The 18,252-nt window shown below is 48.4% G+C and overlaps 1 protein-coding gene across 1 annotated transcript in view; it reads right to left on the bottom strand.

The window, feature by feature from the left end:
• Nucleotides 1-18,252, bottom strand: part of LOC144604218 (kinesin-like protein KIF19) — a 96,054-nt gene that overhangs the window by 33,657 nt on the left and 44,145 nt on the right. The window contains exons 10-11 of the mRNA XM_078418432.1: nt 16,538-16,694; nt 10,869-11,043 (exon numbers count right to left, since the gene is read on the bottom strand). Of these exons, the coding sequence (XP_078274558.1) occupies nt 10,869-11,043; nt 16,538-16,694 (332 nt within the window). The remainder of the gene's footprint in view (nt 1-10,868; nt 11,044-16,537; nt 16,695-18,252) is intronic.

Genomic DNA, 18,252 nt, shown 5'->3' with positions numbered 1-18,252 from the left:
TAACTCAGCGGGTCAAGCAGCATCTCGGGAGAGAAGGAGTGGGTGATGTTTCGGGTCGAGACCCTTCTTCAGACTGATGTCAAGTCAAGTCAAGTAAAGTCAATTTTTATTTATATAGCACATTTAAAAACAACCCACGTTGACCAAAGTGCTGTACATCCGTTCAGGGACTAAGAAAACAAACATACAATGGCACACAAACATAACAGCACATACATAAACAGTTCGACATGTCAGGGGAGGGGGCGGGACAAAGATAGGATGTAGTCGGAGAAAGGAAGACTAGTGGGAGAGCTGGGAAGGGGGAAGGGATGGAGAGAGAGAGAGGGAAAGCAAGGGCTATCTGAAGTTAGAGACGTCAATGTTCATACCGCTGGGGTGTAAACTACCCAAGCGAAATATGAGGTCGAACCTGTGCTTCAATGTTGCTTTATTGTCACGTGTGCACTGCACAAGTCGCCATACTTTGGTGCCATTTGAAGTCAAGAGCCAAAGTCCGGTCCACGCCTTCGATGTACTGGAGTGGGTCCCGACCCAGCAGAGCCCCAGGCTGCTGCAGGGCCTCCTCCCTCACCCTGGACCGGCTCGGCGCGTGATCCGACGTCCCTCCCCTCCCCTCTCCTCCCCTCCCCTCTCCTCTCCTCTCCTCTCCTCTCCTCTCCTCTCCTCTCCTCTCCTCTCCTCTCCTCTCCTCTCCTCTCCTCTCCTCTCCTCTCCTCTCCTCTCCTCTCCTCTCCTCTCCTCTCCTCTCCTCTCCTCTCCTCTCCTCTCCTCTCCTCTCCTCTCCTCTCCTCTCCTCTCCTCTCCTCTCCTCTCCTCCCCTCTCCTCCCCTCCCCTCCCCTCCTCTCCTCTCCCGTGTGTCCCGGAGGATGGGGGCGCCCCCTCGCCTACTCTCCCTCTCCTGCCGGCCCACTCCGCACACCCGTCGTCTCCCTCCTCCTCGTCTCTCCCAGCTCCGTTATCCAACTTTCTCACCCACTCCCTACACACTAGGGGGCCAATTAACCTGGGAACCTGCACGTCTTTGGGATGTGGGAGGAAACCGGGACACCCGGAGGTTTTCAAGAGAGAGTTAGATTCAGGTCTTGGGGCAAAAGGGAATCAAGGGATGTGGGGAAAAAGCAGGAACGGGGAGCTGATTTTAGATGATCAGCCACGATCATATTGAACGGCAGTGCTGGCTCGAAGGGCCGAATAGCCTACTCCTGCACCTATTTTTCTATGTTTCCATGAAACCCACGCGGTCACTGGGAGAACGTGCAAACTCCGCACAGACAGCACCCAAAGTCGGGGCTGATCCCAGCTCTACCTGCTGCACCACTCTACTGCAATGTTTGCGGACACAAATCAAGATATAATCAATGCAGTCTGCCCTGCGCCCCAACTAGATGCACACCCATTACTCCCTCCCCTCCTTCCCCTATCTTCCGCCTTTATTCCTTCCTCTGGCTTCACATTTCCTGCCTCTTCCTCCCTATCCTCACCTCACATTTTTGTCTTTTCATCTCTGGTCTTGGTCCAACCATCTACCTATTAATCCTGCCCCCCCCCCCCCCCCCCCCCCACTTGTATCCACCTATCACTTGCCAAACATTTGCCCCAACCTCTCTCCTCCAGCTTTCTCCCCTCCGACCACAATCAGTCTGATGAAATGTGCCGACCCAAAACATCACCTATCCATGTTCTCCAGAGATGCTGCCTGACCCGCTGAGTTACTCCAGTACTTTGTGTCTTTTTTTAATGTATTTAATGCCGCCTGGATGAAAAACAGAACCAAGTGCATCTTCACAAATATATATTCCAACGCTCTCTGAACTGTGTAACAATTTGGTTAATTATACTCAAATTCAGTTACCATCAATTAATGCAGATTATAGTGCATGATGAATATTCAACAGGACTTGAAAATTGCATTAGGTTAATATCTATAAGTAACACCAGCTGCCAGCGGTCTTTGCCAATGTGGATTTTGGACATGGGAATAAACTTTATGGTTATCTTACTATCATTGCTACTTTCATTGAAATTTAGATTTTTAGATTTAGAGATACAGGGCGGAAACAGGCCCTTCGGCCCACCGAGTCCGCGCCGCCCAGCGATCCCCGTACATTAACACTATCCTACACACACTAGGGACAATTTTTACATTTACCCAGTCAATTAACCTACATACCTGTACGTCTTTGGAGTGTGGGAGGAAACCGAAGATCTCGGAGAAAACCCACGCAGGTAATGGGGAGAACGTACAAACTTCGTACAGACGGCGCCCGTAGTCAGGATCGAACCTGAGTCTCCGGCGCTGCATTCGCTGCAAGGCAGCAACTCTACCGCTGCGCCACCGTTGCAGCGGCGTCGCTGGGCAGCAGAGTTGGCGTAGCTGGTAGAGCCGCCGCCTCACAGAGCCAGAGTCGCGGGTCCAATCCTGCCCTCGGACGCTGTCTGTGTGGAGTTTGCACGTTCTCCCTGTGACCGCGTGGGTTTCTCCCAGGTGCTCCAGTTTCTTCCCACCTCACGACGACGGGCGGGCTTGTAGGATAATTGGCCCTCTGTAAATTACCCCGGTGTGTCGGGAGTGCATGAGAACGTGGGATAATACAGCACTATAGTAATTGTGCTGACTGGATAGCCCGCAGCCAAAGCTTTTCACAGTACCCCCAATACACGTGACAATAAACTCAACTAACTAAACTAAACTAATGCGAACGGGTGTTAATGGTCGGCGGACAGCCGATTTAATATCTTAATATTTTCATTAATTATGAAGCAATTCTACAATTTACCACAGTGCTCGAGCTCCAAGTTATAGGAGTAGAGTTAGGCCATTCGGCCCCTCGAGTCCACTCCGCCATTCAATCATGGCTGATCTCCGCCTCTTAATCCCATTTTCCCGCCTTCTCCACTTAACTACTGACGCCCGTTCCAATCAAGAATTTGTCTATCTCGGCCTTAAAAATATCCACTGACTTGGCCTCCACAGCCCTCTGTGGCAATGAGTTCCACAGATTAACTCCCCTCTGACCAAAGAAGTTCCTCCTCACCTCCTTTCTAAAAGAGCGCCCTTTAATTCTGAGGCCGTGGCCTGTGGTCCCAGACTCTCCCACCAGTGGAAACATCCTCTCCACATCCACTCTATCTGTGGACCGCATTTGGAATACTGTGTGCAGTTTTGGTGTCCATATTTAAGAAAGGATGTACTTGCTCTGGAGGCAGTGCAGAGAAGGTTTACACGGTTAATTCCAGGGATGAGGGGGTTGACATATGAGGAAAGGTTAAGTCGGTTGGGACTTTTCTCATTGGAGTTCAGAAGAATGAGAGGTGATCTTATTGAAACGTATAAGATCGTGAGGGGCCTTGATCGGGTGGATGCGCTAAAGATGTTTCCGATGATCGGGGAGACCAGAACTAGGGGGCATAGTCTTAGAATAAGAGGGGGCTCTTTTAAAACTGAGATGAGGAGAAACTTCTTCACTCAGAGGGTGGTTAGTCTGTGGAATTCGCTGCCTCAGGGAGCTGTGGATGCAGGAACGTTAAATAAATTTAAAACAGAAATAGATTGTTTTTTAATAGGCAAGGGAATTAGGGGTTACGGGGAGCGGGCAGGGAAGTGGACATGAGCTATGGTTAGTATAGTAAGGCCTGAGTAATCTCCTGGACAAGTTTTGATCGCCTAGCTTGGGGTCGGAGAGGAATTTCCCGGATTTTTTCCCCAAATTGGCCTGGGTTTTTAATCCGGTTTTTCGCCTCTCCCAGGAGATCACACTGTTCTTTTGGGTGGGAAGAAGGGCGATAGTGGGAGGGGGGTTGGGGTAGGATCAGCCATGATCGTATTGAATGGCGGAGCGGGCTCGAGGGGCCGGTTGGCCTACTCCTGCTCCTATTTTCTTGTGTTCTTGTGTTTTTCTTCTGCCTCTCATTATTCTGTAAGTTTCAATGAGTTCACCTACTACATTCCATGGTCGGTGCAAACCGTTAAAAAACCCGAACAAAATAAACTAAGCTGCTCATGTGTTGGATCCGGTAGCAACATCAATAGGCTCCTCAGTCCTTTGAGCCTGTTCTAAGAATAAGACAGGGTCAATATCCTGACAGCTGTGTGTTTCAGTTTCGTTTCGCTTCATGCCCTTGATTAATTTATTTGAAAACCAATTGAGCTGACATGAACATCCTTTCAGAATGAAGTTAAAAAATGTCTTTTCTTTTGTGTGTGTGTGTGTGTCGAACTGCTTCCTGTCATTAGCCCTGCACAGGACGAATCTAATCACGTAGATATAAGTATAGTTTACAGTACAGTGTGGAAACAGTACCCTTCGGCCCACCATGTCCGCGCTGACCAGCGATCACCCGCACACTAGTCCTACCCTACACACTTGGGGCGATTTGTAGAAGCCAATTAACCTACTAACATGCACGTCTTTGGTCTGAAGAAGGGTCTCGACCCGAAACGTCAGCCATTCCTCCTTCTCTCCACAAGGCCTGTCCCGCTGAGTTACTCCAGCATTCTGTGTCTATCTTTGGGAGAAAACCGGAGCACCTGCGGAAAACCCACGCAGTCACAAGGAGATCACACACAAACTCTGTACGGACAGCGCCCGTAGTCAGGATTGAACCCGGGTCTCTGGCGCTGTGAGGCAGCAACTCTACCGCTGCGCCACCGTGTCGCCCTTGGCTTGATCTTGACTTGGAAAGGGCGGACCTCTCTACGATGCTGCTGGCTCCAGTTTGGCGTGGTGCCCTTGGCCAGAGAATTGGGATTAGCCCTCATTTCAACACTCTGTAAAAGGGGCAGCTCTTGCCAATCCTTGTTCATGATGAGAGGCAATGCCGCAGTCAGAGTCAAGAGCGTTTCATTGTCAGATGTTCCAGACAGAACAATGAGATTCTTGCTTGCAGCAGCACAACAGAATATGTAAACATAGTATACTGTAAACAATAGAATAAACAAGAGAAAAAAGAAAGTTCGGTGCGTGTATATATACACATACTCACAAATACACATAAATAGAGTCATAGAGTGATGCAGCATCGAAACAGCCCCCTCGGCTCAACTTGCCCACACCGGCCAACGTCCCATCTACACTAGTCCCACCTGCCCGCGTTTGGCCCACATCACCTACAAATCTGTCCTATCCATGTACCTATCGAACTGTTTTTTAAATGTTAGGATAGTCCCAGCCATAACTACGTCCTCTGACAGCTCATTCCATTCATACACCGCCCTTTGTGTGAATAAATTACCCCTCAGATTCCTATGAAATCTTTCACCTTAAACATATATATATGTGTATATATTTATGTAGATCATACATGCACACATACGTACACCAAAAAAAAAACTGGATGGGTGAATCAAAGAACATCAAAGTGTCCTTGAAAGGGGACACTGCATAAATGGTTAAAGCAGAAGATAATGCCGACAAAAGTCTCTCAACCTTTAGAAACTGTGACTTTGCTTTACTGCAAGCCCCTGTCAGATTATAAAGGAGAACCTTCTCCCCCACACTATGTCAAAGCAAGGGGCGTTCTCCTGATATTACCGACATCCAATCCTGCAGGGTTTATCTCATTCCTCAGATACTCTGCGGTACAATCAGAACGTTCAGCAACAAATAACTCTCTCGCTTCGCTTCATTGTAATTGAATCTTTCAAGGCCAAGTTCAAACAATGGATGGTGTATCACGCGCAGTCTATGAGTTCAGTTTGCTGTCCAAGCCTCTGAAATATGCTGCAAACACCAATGTATATATCTCACACAAATCTCCGTCAAAGCCAAACATTATTAAATGCCTCTGTTGGTTAATATGAAGATTAATCTATTACCAGATCTCATACACCCTGCTGTACTTTATTTAATGGGTATTTTTGGGAGAAAAATATATTTTGTAGTTTGGTGTTACTTTTTAATTAGAATAATTTATGTTTGCCTTTAAATGTGCAATTTTAGCAAAAATGTATTGAGATATTGCAAGAGAACGGTCCTGAGCAACCATTTACCTCATTGGGGACTAAGGGTGCCAACTATCTCACTCCCAAATAAGGGACAAGGTGACGTCACCTTGCCGCGCCCCATGTGACCTCACTGAGCCAGCGTCCAGGTGCTCCCGCTCCACAAATGGCGGCCACCCGGGCCGGGAGGCGGGTTGCTACGCAACCTTCGTTAGGCAGCGCCCGGGCCTCCGGACCTAAAGTGTCCGGACCTATACTGTCTGGACCTACAGTGTCTGGGCCTACAGCATCCGGGCCTACAGCGTCCGGGCCTAATATGGGACAAGGGCGGTCCTGTACAGGACAAACCAATATACGGGATGTCCCGGCTAATATGGGACAGTTGGCAACCCTATTGGAGCCCCTCGGACTATCTTTAATCGGAATTTTATCTTACACTATACATTTAACCCTTTATCCCACATCTGTACACTGTGGACGACTTGATTGAAATCATGTCTTTCTGCTGACTGGATGGTACGCAACAAAAAGCTTTTCACTGTACCTCAGTACATGTGACAATAAACTAAACTAAACTAAAAAGCTAAACTAAACTATTTTACAGAACAGTACAGCACAAGAACAGGCCCTTCAGCCCACAAGGTCTATGTGGGCCGAATATGATTCCAAGGCTGCACATAATCCATGTATTTAGTAGTTTTGGTTGAAAGATTTAAGTGGAGGCCAAGGGGCTCTTGGTCTGAGGTTAGAGTCAGTGCGTGGTGGACCGAGATTGGTGTTAAGTTGGGGAGGGGGGGGGAATGATGGAGGCAAGCAGCTGAGGGAAGGCTTTGGACTTTAGAGATACAGCGTGGAAACAGGCCCTTTAGCCCACCGAGTCTGCATGGACCAGATATCGGCCCCAGGCACTCGTACTATCCCACACACCAGGGACAATTTACAGAAGCCAATTAACCTGCAAACCTGCACATCTTAGGAGTGTGGGAGGAAACCGGAGCACCCGGAGAAAACCCACGCGGTCACAGAGAGAACGTGCAAAATCTGTACAGACACCCGCAGTCAGGATCGAACCTGGGTCTCCGGCGCTGTAAGTCACAGGGAGAACGCACGCAATCGTAGGGAGGATGTGCACACGGAGTTTATACGCTCTCCCCGTGACTGCGTGGGTTTTCGCCGGGTGCACGGGTCTCCTCAAGCACTCCAAATGCGTACAGGTTTGTAGGTTAATTGGCTTCAGTTTTAAAAAAAGGCAAATTGTCCCTAGACTGTCGGGTGGTGCTAGTGGTCGGCACGGACTCGGTGGAGCACTCCGTATCTCGAAAGTCTAAAGTAAATTCAGCGTTAAAACTGAAGTAATCAGGAAACTCGCTGGAATTTAGAAGATTGAGGGGGGATCTTATAGAAACTTACAAAATTCTTAAGGGGTTGGACAGGCTAGATGCAGGAAGATTGTTCCCGATGTTGGGGAAGTCCAGGACAAGGGGTCACAGTTTAAGGATAAGGGGGAAGTCTTTTAAGACCGAGATGAGAACGTTTTTTTCACACAGAGAGTGGTGAATCTGTGGAATTCTCTGCCACGGAAGGTAGTTGAGGCCAGTTCATTGGCTATATTTAAGAGGGAGTTAGATGTGGCCCTTGTGGCTAAAGGGATCAGGGGGTATGGAGAGAAGGCAGGTACGGGATACTGAGTTGGATGATCAGCCATGATCACATTAAATGGCGGTGCAGGCTCGAAGGGCCGAATGGCCTACTCCTGCACCTATTTTCTATGTTTCTATGGAAGCAATAGCTAGAATATTTAAACAGAAGCAGCAGCGACACTCTTGAAAAAGACTGTGATCACAATAAGCATACACTGTGGGTCGAGGTTTCTACTGCTATGATTTCTGCTGCTTTCCTCCCAAACACACTGCCCAAGATAGACACAAAAAGCTGGAGTAACTCAACGGGTCCGGCAGCATCTCTGGAGAGAAGGAATGTGTCCGAAGAAGGGTCTCGAGCCAAAACGTCACCCACTCCTCTCCAGAGATGCTGCCGGTCCCTCTGAGTCACTCCAGCTTTCCGTGTCTATCTTCGGTTTAAACCAGCACCTGCAGTTTCTTCTTAAACACACTACCCACACAGCTCATTGAATACTTCCACTGCACTGGGGATCATGTACTTCCAATTCACCTTCAGTATTGACAGCACAATTATCCCAATCAGCAGGCACAGCTTTGTGTGGGCTTAAAGCACAGTTGGGCTTTTGACAGAAAGTTAGTCATCGTCACGGATTGTTCTCCCAGACCTAATACCACTCACATACGGCACGAGCCTCAGAGGAATAAAAACCCCATCGGGGGGCGGCTTTGTGTGACAGTGTTTGCTTCAGGAGAGCTTTAAAGCTGCTCCGTGTTGATAAGATGGAGTGCAGCAGACTGAGCAGAAAGGATTCAACCACTCAGCCCCTGCTATTTTAGACTGAAGTCGAGAAGGCAGCGGACTGACTACAAGTGCCTTTTTATTAAAGGTATATCCTGCAGCTTTTGCTGTCAAAGGCAACATAATGCAGAGGTAAAAGTTGGAACTGCCATTTGTTAATCAAACATCAAAATCAGGCAACTGAACCATTCCATCAACAACTAGAGAGCAGTCCTGAGCTACTAGAATGAATGAATGAATGAATGAATGAATGAATGAATGAATGAATGAATGAATAAGTTTATTGGCCAAGGATGTGCACATACAAGGAATGTGCCTTGTATATTCATAGAAACATAGAAAATAGGTGCGGGAGCAGGCCATTCGGCCCTTCGAGCCAGCACCGCCATTCAATATGATCATGGCTGATCATCCAAAATCAGTACCCTGTTCCTGCTTTCTCCCCATAACCATTGATTCCGTTAGCCCTAACAGCTGTATCTTTACTCTCTCTTGAAAACATCCAGTGAATTGGCCTCCACTGCCTTCTGTGGCAGAGAATTCCACAGGTGCACAACTCTCTGGGTGAAAAAGTTTTTCCTCATCTCAGTCCTAAATGGCCTACCCCTTATTCTTAAACTGTGACCCCTGGTTCTGGACTCCCCCAACATCGGGAACATTTTTCCTGCATCTAGCCTGTCCAATCCCTTAAGAATCGTGTATGTTTCTATAAGATCCCCTCTCATCCTAAAATTCCAATGAATATCAGCCCAGTCGATCCAGATAGCGTTTTTTAATCAAACATCAAAATCAGGCAACTGAACCATTCTATCAACAACTAGAGAGCGGTCCTGAGCTACTAACTATCTCATTGGAGGCCTTCAGTCGATCGTTAATCAGACTTTATCTTGCACACAACATTATTCCATGCATCATGTATCTGTACACTGTGGATGACTCAATTGTAATCATGTACAGTCTTTCCACTGACTGGTTAGCATGCAACAATAGGTTTTCACTGTATCTCGATATACGTGACAATATAGACTGAAAATATTGAGAGAAGATGTAGAAAAAAAGAAACTGCTGATGCTGGTTTTACACAAAAGGCCAGAAAGTGCTGGAGTAACTCAGAAGGTCAGGTACAGTAGCTTCTGTGGAGAACATGGATGGGTGACGTTTCAGGTCGAGACCCCACTTCAGACTGATTGTGGAGAGGGAGGGGGGAAGGGAAGATACCTGGAAAAGGGGAGAGGCAGGACAAAGTGTTGCAGGTAATTGGTCATCATAAGAGGAGGGGATGGGGGAGGGGGGGGGGGTGATAGGCAGATGGTTGGGGCAAAGGCCAGAGATAAGAAAGAAAAAGACAGGTTTGAAGAGTTGTGGATTCTGAGGCCTGCGGGAGGGAATTGGCAGGGTGGGCGAGGTGGGGGACCAGGTGTCACTGAACAAGAGTCTCGACCCAAAATGCCACCTGTCCATGTGCTCCAGAGATGCTGCCTGACCTGCTGAGTTACTCCAGCACTCTGTGTCTGTTGAGAGAAGATGAATACATGAAACTAATCACCAATCAGCAAGGATCCAATTGATGTGCACAAAGATAGACACAAAACGCTGGAGTAACACAGCGAGACCGGCAGCATCTCTGGAGAGAAGGAATGGGTGACGTTTCGGGTCGAGACCCTTCTACAGACTCTAACTGATGTGCAACAGGCTCCCGTGACCAAGGAGCTGAACGCTATTTTGTGTCTTAATATCCATTTGGTCTCCCAGGGTGGAAAATCAACAAAGGCTTAGGATTTTTTTCTGGTGTCATAGTCATGCAGCATGGAAGCAGGCCCTTCGGCCCGACCTGCCCATGCCGACCAAGTTACATAGAAAATAAGAAATAGGTGCGGGAGGAGGCCATTTGGCCCTTCGAGCCAGCACCACCATTCATTGTGGTCATGGCTGATCTTAGACGCCTCATCTAAGCAAGTCCCATTTACCTGCGTTTGGTCCATATCCTCTTAGATGTGTAATGTCACATACTGTACATACTTAAAATCATTGAATCCTACAAGGCTAATAAACACATCATCCACCTCATTGGAGATCCTCAAGACTATTTTTGATCGGGCTTTCCTGGACTTTATTTTACACTAAACGTTATTCACGTTATTCCTTTCATCGTGTATCTGCACACTGTGGACGGCTCGATCGTAACGATGTACAGTCCATCAGTCTGGAGAAGGGTCTCGACCCGAAACGTCACCCATTCCCTCTCTCCTAGATGCTGCCTGACCTGCTGAGTCCCTCCAGCATTTTGTGATACCTTCCATTTGTACCAGCATCTGCAGTTATTTTCCTACAGTCCTTCCGCTGACCGGTTAGCGCGCAACAAAAAGACTTTTTCACTGTACCTCGGTGCACGTGACAGTAAGCTAAACTCAAACGCAAACACATCATTTGTTATGCAAAGTGCAGGCAATCAGCACAGTTGAGATCCTGGAGGGGTGTGATTCGGATGTCAGTGGGACTCACTCAGCGATGGTCAGCAGGTGTCTGGATGCATCGATGCGAAGCTCCATGGTGGTATTGTCCAGCTCCATGAGACTGCGACGGATGTCCATTTGTTGCCTAAAAGCAGCCATGAGTTGATCCCGCAGTCTGTTCGTTTCCCCTTGCTTGTACTCCACCGAGTGCTGCTGGACCTCCGCTGCAAGCACATCACAAAGTTCACACCGTGAATGACTTTAGAAACAAAGCTACCTCCTAATCACATCACAGGAGACAGACTAGTGACGGACATTTACTATAAACCCACTGACTCGCACAGCTATCTGGACTACACTTCTTCCCGCCCGGTCCCCTGCAAAAGGTCTATCCCCAACTCCCAATTCCTCCGTCTACGCCGCATCTGCGCCCGGGATGAGGTGTTTCACACTAGGGCGTCAGAGATGTCCTCCTCCATTATAGATGAGGCTCTCACTAGGGTCTCTTCTACATCCCGCAGCTCCGCGCTTGCTCCCCCTCCCCCCACTCGCAACAAGGACAGAATCCCCCCTCGTTCTCACCTTCCACCCCACCAGCCAGCTGATCCAACAAATCATCCGCCAACATTTCCGTCACCTACAACAGGACCCCACCACTGGCCATATCTTCCCATCCCCTCCCCTCTCTGCGTTCCGCAGAGACCGTTCCCTCCGTAACTCCCTGGTCCACTCGTCCCTTCCTACCCAAACCATCCCAACCCCGGGCACTTTCCCCTGCAACCGCAGAGATGCAACACCTGTCCCTTTATCTCCCCCCTCAACTCCATCCAAGGACCCAAACAGTCTTTCCAGGTGAGACAAAGATTCACCTGCACCTCCTCCAACCTCATCTATTGCATCCGCTGCTCTAGATGTCAACTTATTTACATCGGCGAAACCAAGCGCAGGCTCGGCGATCGCTTCGCTGAACACCTGCGCTCGGTCCGCATTGACCAAACTGATCTCCCGGTGGCCGAGCACTTCAACTCCCCCTCCCACTCCTAGTCTGACCTTTCTGTCATGGGCCTCCTCCAGTGCCATAGTGAGGCCCACCGGAAATTGGAGGAACAGCACCTCATATTTCGCCTGGGCAGCTTGCAGCCCAGTGGTATGAACATCGACTTCTCCAACTTTAGATAGTTCCTCTGTCCCTCTCTTCCCCTCCTCCTTCCCAGATCTCCCTCTATCTTCCTGTCTCCACCTATATCTTTCATTTGTCCCGCCCCCCTGACATCAGTCTGAAGAAGGGTCTCGACCCGAAACGTCACCCATTCCTTCTCTCCCGAGATGCTGCCTGACCTGCTGAGTTACTCCAGCATTTTGTGAATAAATACCTTCGATTTGTACCAGCATCTGCAGTTATTTTCTTATATTAAGCTATCTCCTAAAGCTTCTAAGGTATTACAAAATGCTGGAGTAACTCAGCGGGTCAGGCAGCATCTCGGGAGAGAAGGAATGGGTGACGTTTCGGCCCTTCTTCAGACTGATGTCAGGGGGGGCGGGACAAAGGAAGGATACAGGTGGAGACAGGAAGACAGGGAGAGAACTGGGAAGGTGGAGGGGGGGGGATGTGAGGGACAGAGGAACTATCTAAAGTCGGAGATGTCAATGTTCATACCGCTGGGCTGCAAGCTGCCCAAGCGAAATATGAGGTGCTAAACCTTCTAAATCCTCTCGGCACTCTTTTCCAGCTGAGGTGTTGGGAATTCTGGTCTTGCAGGCAGCATCTCACTGAGCTAACATGGGAAGCGGCTGAGTGCTTTCCTGAACCAATGTCCTCGTGTTTTTCGAAGGAACTGCAGATGCTGGTTTAAACCGAAGATACACACAAAATGCTGGAGTAACTCAGCGGGACAGGTAGTATCTCTGGAGGGAAGGAATGGGTGACTTTTCAGGTCGAGACCCTTCTTCAGACTGAAAAAGGGTCTCGACCGGAAAGGCCACCTATTCCTTCTTTCCTGAGATGCTGCCTGACCCGCTGAGTTACTCCAGCATTCTGTGCCTATTGTCTTGTTGTTTTGTTCCACCAGCCTGGGTAAGAGACAGTCTAGGTGAAAGTGCATTCACCTTATCTATTCCCCTCATGATAGACCTCTGTACGATTACCCCTCAGCCTCCTGCTCTACAAGGAATAAAGTCCTTGTGATTGATTTCTGAACCTCTTTGACAAACCTCTCCAGCTGTGCACCAACAATACTGCTGGCCACATCTGTTGTCAGAGGGTGGCATGGTGACACAGTGGTAGAGTTGCTGCCTTACAGCGCCAGAGACCCGGGTTCCATCCTGACTACGGGTGCTGCCTGTACGGAGTTTGTACGTTCTCCCCGTGGCCATGTCAGTTCTCTCCGGGTGCTCCGGTTTCCTCCCACACTCCAAAGACGTGCGGGTTCATTGGCTTCTGTAAATTGTCCCTGGCATGTAGGACAGAACTAGAGTACGGGAAATTGTTGGTCGGCATGGGCTCGGTGGGCCGAAGGGCCTGTTTCCACACTGTATCTCTAAACTAAACTAAGCTAAATGTATTAGCAAAAAGACATGAACTCAGTTGCAAATGCTCAAATATTGTTAAATGAAGATACAGAATAAAATATTCACAGCAGTTGCCAAAATATTTTATTAATAAACAATCGTTTTTTTTATACCCAACAAATCTCCTGCGAAGTTATAAGATCCATCTTATTTTATAAGAAAATAACTGCAGATGCTGGTACAAATCGAATTAATTCACAAAATGCTGGAGTAACTCAGCAGGTCGGGCAGCATCTCGGGAGAGAAGGAATGGGTGACGTTTCGGGACGAGACCCTTCTTCAGTCTGAAGAAGGGTCTCGACCCGAAACGTCACCCATTCCTACTCTCCCGAGATGCTGCCCGACCTGCTGAGTTCCTCCAGCATTTTGTGAATAAATCCATCTCATTTTATATGTAGGAAGGAACTGCAGATGCTGGTTTATACCGAAGATAGTCACAAAGTGCTGGAGTAACTCTGCGGGGCAGGAGAATAGGAATAGGTGACGTTTCGGGTCGGGAACCCTTCCTCAGACTCCATCTCATGTTATGTTGTCGATGTAACACCACAGATTAAAACAGCTGGATCTGCTCACAGGTCAGTGAACTAAATATTGAAACGCATCTCGACGAGGAAATATGAGACAATCATAAAATGTGGCAGGTATGTGCTTTATTATTGAATTATTAAACAGGGAAAATGTGCCAAGCACCATATGGAAAAGCGACGGACTATCCGACCAGTCATGGATACGGCGTTTTATAAAGGCAGAACTCTATATTGGGTAATTATTCTGCTGCTCAGTGCCGCTTTTACAAGGTTGAATCGGTGTAATTGTGATGTCTGAAGTCAATTAGAAGATATTGGCTCTCAGTAGAACAGTCAGTGGTTGGAAATGTGTTGGAAGGAACTGCAGATGCTGGTTTAAACCGAAGATATACACAAAACGCTATCTTGAATTCACAAAATGAATTCTCTGCCTCAGAAGGCAGTGGAGGCCAATTCTCTGGATGCTTTCAAGAGAGAGCTAGATAGAGCTCTTAATGATAGCGGAGTCAGGGGTTATGGGGAGAAGGCAGGAACGGGGTACTGATTGTCAATGATCAGCCATGATCACATTGAATGGCGGTGCTGGCTCAAAGGGCCGAATGGCCTCCTCCTGCACCTATTGTCTATTGTAACTCAGCGGGACAGGCAGCATCTCTGGAGAGAAGGGAATGGGTGACGCTTCAGGTCGAGTCCTTCCCTGACTTCACATCAAGGCCAGAGAAGACTGAATTTTTGTTCTTCCCTTATCTTATAAAGTCAGGAGTCTCACAGCATGGAAACAGGCCCTTCGGCCCAGCTTGCCCACGCTGACCCAAGATGCCCCATCTACACCTGCCCCTGTTTTGGCCCACATCCCTCCAAACCGTTCCTCTCTACATGTCAGGTTATTTTACAAGTTAGAACATCTTGATAGAATCATAGAGACATACAGCATGGAAACAAAAAGCTGGAGTAACTCAACGGGACAGGCAGCATCTCTGGAGAGAAGGAATGGGTGATGTTTCAGGTCAAGATCCTTCTTCAGACACGAAACGTCACCCATTCCTTCTATCCAGAGATGCTGCCTGTCCCACTGAGTTACTCCAGCATTCTGTGTCTATCTTCGGTTTAAACCAGCATCTGCTGTTCCTTCCTACATTTCCAGCACAGAAACAGTCCCTTTGGCCCAACTGTTTGCATGCTGTGTGACTATGACTCATTCCCAGAATAACCTTGCCTGATTTCCCTGATATCTAGGATTACATCAGATTGACTCACAACAAGTCCAATTTCCAAAGTGACCTTGGACGAATCATTATCAAATTTCCCTTTACAATAAATCAAGGTGAAACAACGGTGGTAATCACCTATTTTTAAATCACACAAAACGCTCAGAAAGGTGAAACAAGGAATACGGAAGAGTGGAAACAAAGAACAGCAACTGCTGGCTAATGCAGAAAAGTACGCAAAGTGCTGGAGTAACTCGGCGGGTCAGGCAGCATCCCTGGAGAACATGTGTAGGAAGGAACTGCAGATGCCGGTTTAAAACCGAAGATAGACACAAAATGCTGGAGTAACTCAGCGGGACAAGGCAGCATCTTTGAAGAGAAGGAAATCCCTTCTATCCAGAAACCCTGCCTGCCCCGCTGAGTTACTCCAGCATTTTGTGTCTATCCTTGGAGTACATGGCTGGGTGGCGTTTTGGTCGAGACCTTTCTTCAGACTGATTGTGGGGGTTGGGAGGGGGGGGGGGGGGGGTGGGGGAGGGAGGGGGGGGCTGGGCAAGGAGAAGGAAGTTGGTAAAGGGAAGAGGCAGGACAAAGTATGCCAGGTCATAGGTCGCCATAGGGGGGAGGGGGAGGGGGGTTAATGGGCTGATGGTTGGAACAAAGGTCAGAGATAAGAAAGGAAGGAAGATGTGAGATGTTTGTTGTATTGTAAAGCCTGAGGGAAGGGGGTGGGGGTGGGGGGGAGGGGGGGGTGGAGAATTAGGGGGAGATCCAGGTGGGGCACAGAGAAGCTGAGGGAGAGGGGAAGGGGGGGGGGGGTGGGTCGGCTTTGGGGGAGAATGAGGGGGGTTTGAAGGGTTACCTAAAATTGGAGAATTCAATGTTTAGTTTGCGTGTGGATCTCTCAGGCAATGGCCGCACACAAACTGGAGGAACAGCTCCTCATGTTCCGCCCGGGGAGCTTATAACCCAACATTGAAATCCGGGGTGGAGCCGAGATGCTGGAACAACTCAGCGGGTCAGGCAGCATCTCTGGAGAGAAGGAATAGGTGAGGCTTCGGGTCGGACCGCACTACCTGAGGAAATGGTGGAGGCAGAAACTCTCACAAAGTTTACTTAAAGGAAGGGTTCTGACCCAAACCTCCCTCACCCGTTCCCGCTGATTCACTCCAGCATTTTGTGTCTATCTTCAGTGTAAACCAGCATCTGCATTTCCTTCCTACACTTGAAATGAGGGATTTTGGGTTTTATTGCAAAAGGCAATCAGTGATCCTCGAGCTCACACTGACTCTCGGTCTACTCACTGTCTGAACAAGGGTCTCGACACGAAACGTCACCCATTCCTTCTCTCCGGAGATGCTGCCTGTCCCGCTGAGTTACTCCAGCTTTGTGGGACTATCACTGGCCCAACCTACCTTGAATATCCCTTATGTTGGCCTTTTCCGATTTTCTCTGCTCTGGTCCTTGTTGGTCAATCTTCAGTTTGAGTCGTTCGATCTCTTTCTTCAGATCGGCTATGATGTTGGTGTACTGAGTGATGTGGTACGAGATGTTCAGCAGATTTTGTTTCACCTGCAGTGGAATAATTCTGCAATTAGTAGCGGGCAAAATGAAGTAAACACAACCAGAAACAGGTTCATAAGTTCATACGTGATAGGAGGAGAATTAGGCCATTCGGCCCATCTACTCGAACCATTCAATAATGGCTGATCTATAATTGCGGCACGGTGGCGCAGCGGTAGAGTTGCTGCCTTACAGCGAATACAGCGCCGGAGACTCGGGTTCGATCCCGACTACGGGCGCCGTCTGTACGGTGTTTGTACGTTCTCCCCGTGACCTGCGTGGGTTTTCTCCGAGATCTTCGGTTTCCTCCCACACTCCAAAGACGTGCAGGAATGTAGGTTAATTGGCTGGGCAAATGTAAAAATTGTCCCTAGTGGGTGTAGGATAGTGTTAATGTGCGGGGATCGCTGGGCGGCGCGGACCCGGTGGGCCGAAGGGCCTGTTTCTGCGCTGTATCTCTAAATCTAAAAAAAAATCTAAATCTAAATCTAAATCTTTTCCTCTTAAACCCATTCTCCTGCCTTCTCCCCAAAACATACTCGTATCAATCTTAAAAATATCCACTGACTTGGCGTTCACAGCTTTCTGTGGCGATGAATTCCACAGGTTCACCACCCTCTGTTTAAAGAAATTGCTCCTTATCTCCTTCCTAAAGGAACATCCTTTTATTCTGAGGCTGTGGCCTCCGGTCCTAGACTCTCCCACTAGTGGAAACATCCTCTCCACATCCACTCTATCCAGACCTTTCACTATTCGGTAAGTTTCAATGAGGTCCCCTCTCATCCTTCTAAACTCCAGCGAGTACAGGCCCAGTGCCTTCAAAAGCTCATCATATTGTTAAGGTCGGGACAAAGGAGACTGATTGATATCTACAAGGGAAATTGCATTAGCTGGAACCTGTGGTACATTGTGTCAGTCAGAACAATGTGTACTAGCCAACACCAAACAATGACAACGATGATATCGGCTGAGTCCTGTTGCCATGGCAACAGCAAACATTTCATTTTTTATCAAATTTCTTTTTGCATCTACTAAAATACGTGGCGTGTCTCAAACCCCCAAAAAAACACAAACCTTTGGAGTGAGACATTTAGACAGGTCCTTGGATAGGACAGGTTTAGAGGGATACAGGCCAAACGCAGGCAGGCGGGACTATTTTAGATGGGGCCTGCAGGTCGGCGTGGGCACGTTGGGCCGAAGGGCCTGTTTCCACACTGTATGACTCTCTGCTTCTATGAGTGAGCTTGGAGCTTAAACCTAGGTTTCCACTTGGCTACAGCAATGAGAGAGTGCTGCACTGTCAGAGGTAACATTATTCTCAGTAGAGCAGAGGTAGAGTTGCTGCTTTTACAGCGCCAGAGACCCGGGTTCGATCCTGACCACGGGTGCTGTCTGTACGGAGTTTGTACGTTCTCCCTGTGACCGTGTGGGCTTCTCCAGGTGCTCCGGTTTCCTCCCACATTCAAAAGACGTGCAGGTTTGTAGGTTAAATTGCTCCTGTAAAATTGTTCCTAGTGTGTTGGGTTGTGCTAGCGTACGGTGTGATCGCTGGTTGGCACGGACTCGA

Source organism: Rhinoraja longicauda, chromosome 21, assembly GCF_053455715.1.
Source record: "Rhinoraja longicauda isolate Sanriku21f chromosome 21, sRhiLon1.1, whole genome shotgun sequence".
Classification (NCBI taxonomy): domain Eukaryota; kingdom Metazoa; phylum Chordata; class Chondrichthyes; order Rajiformes; family Arhynchobatidae; genus Rhinoraja; species Rhinoraja longicauda.
Note: the sequence above shows the minus strand (reverse complement) of the source record. Positions and strands in the feature narration are given on the sequence as shown.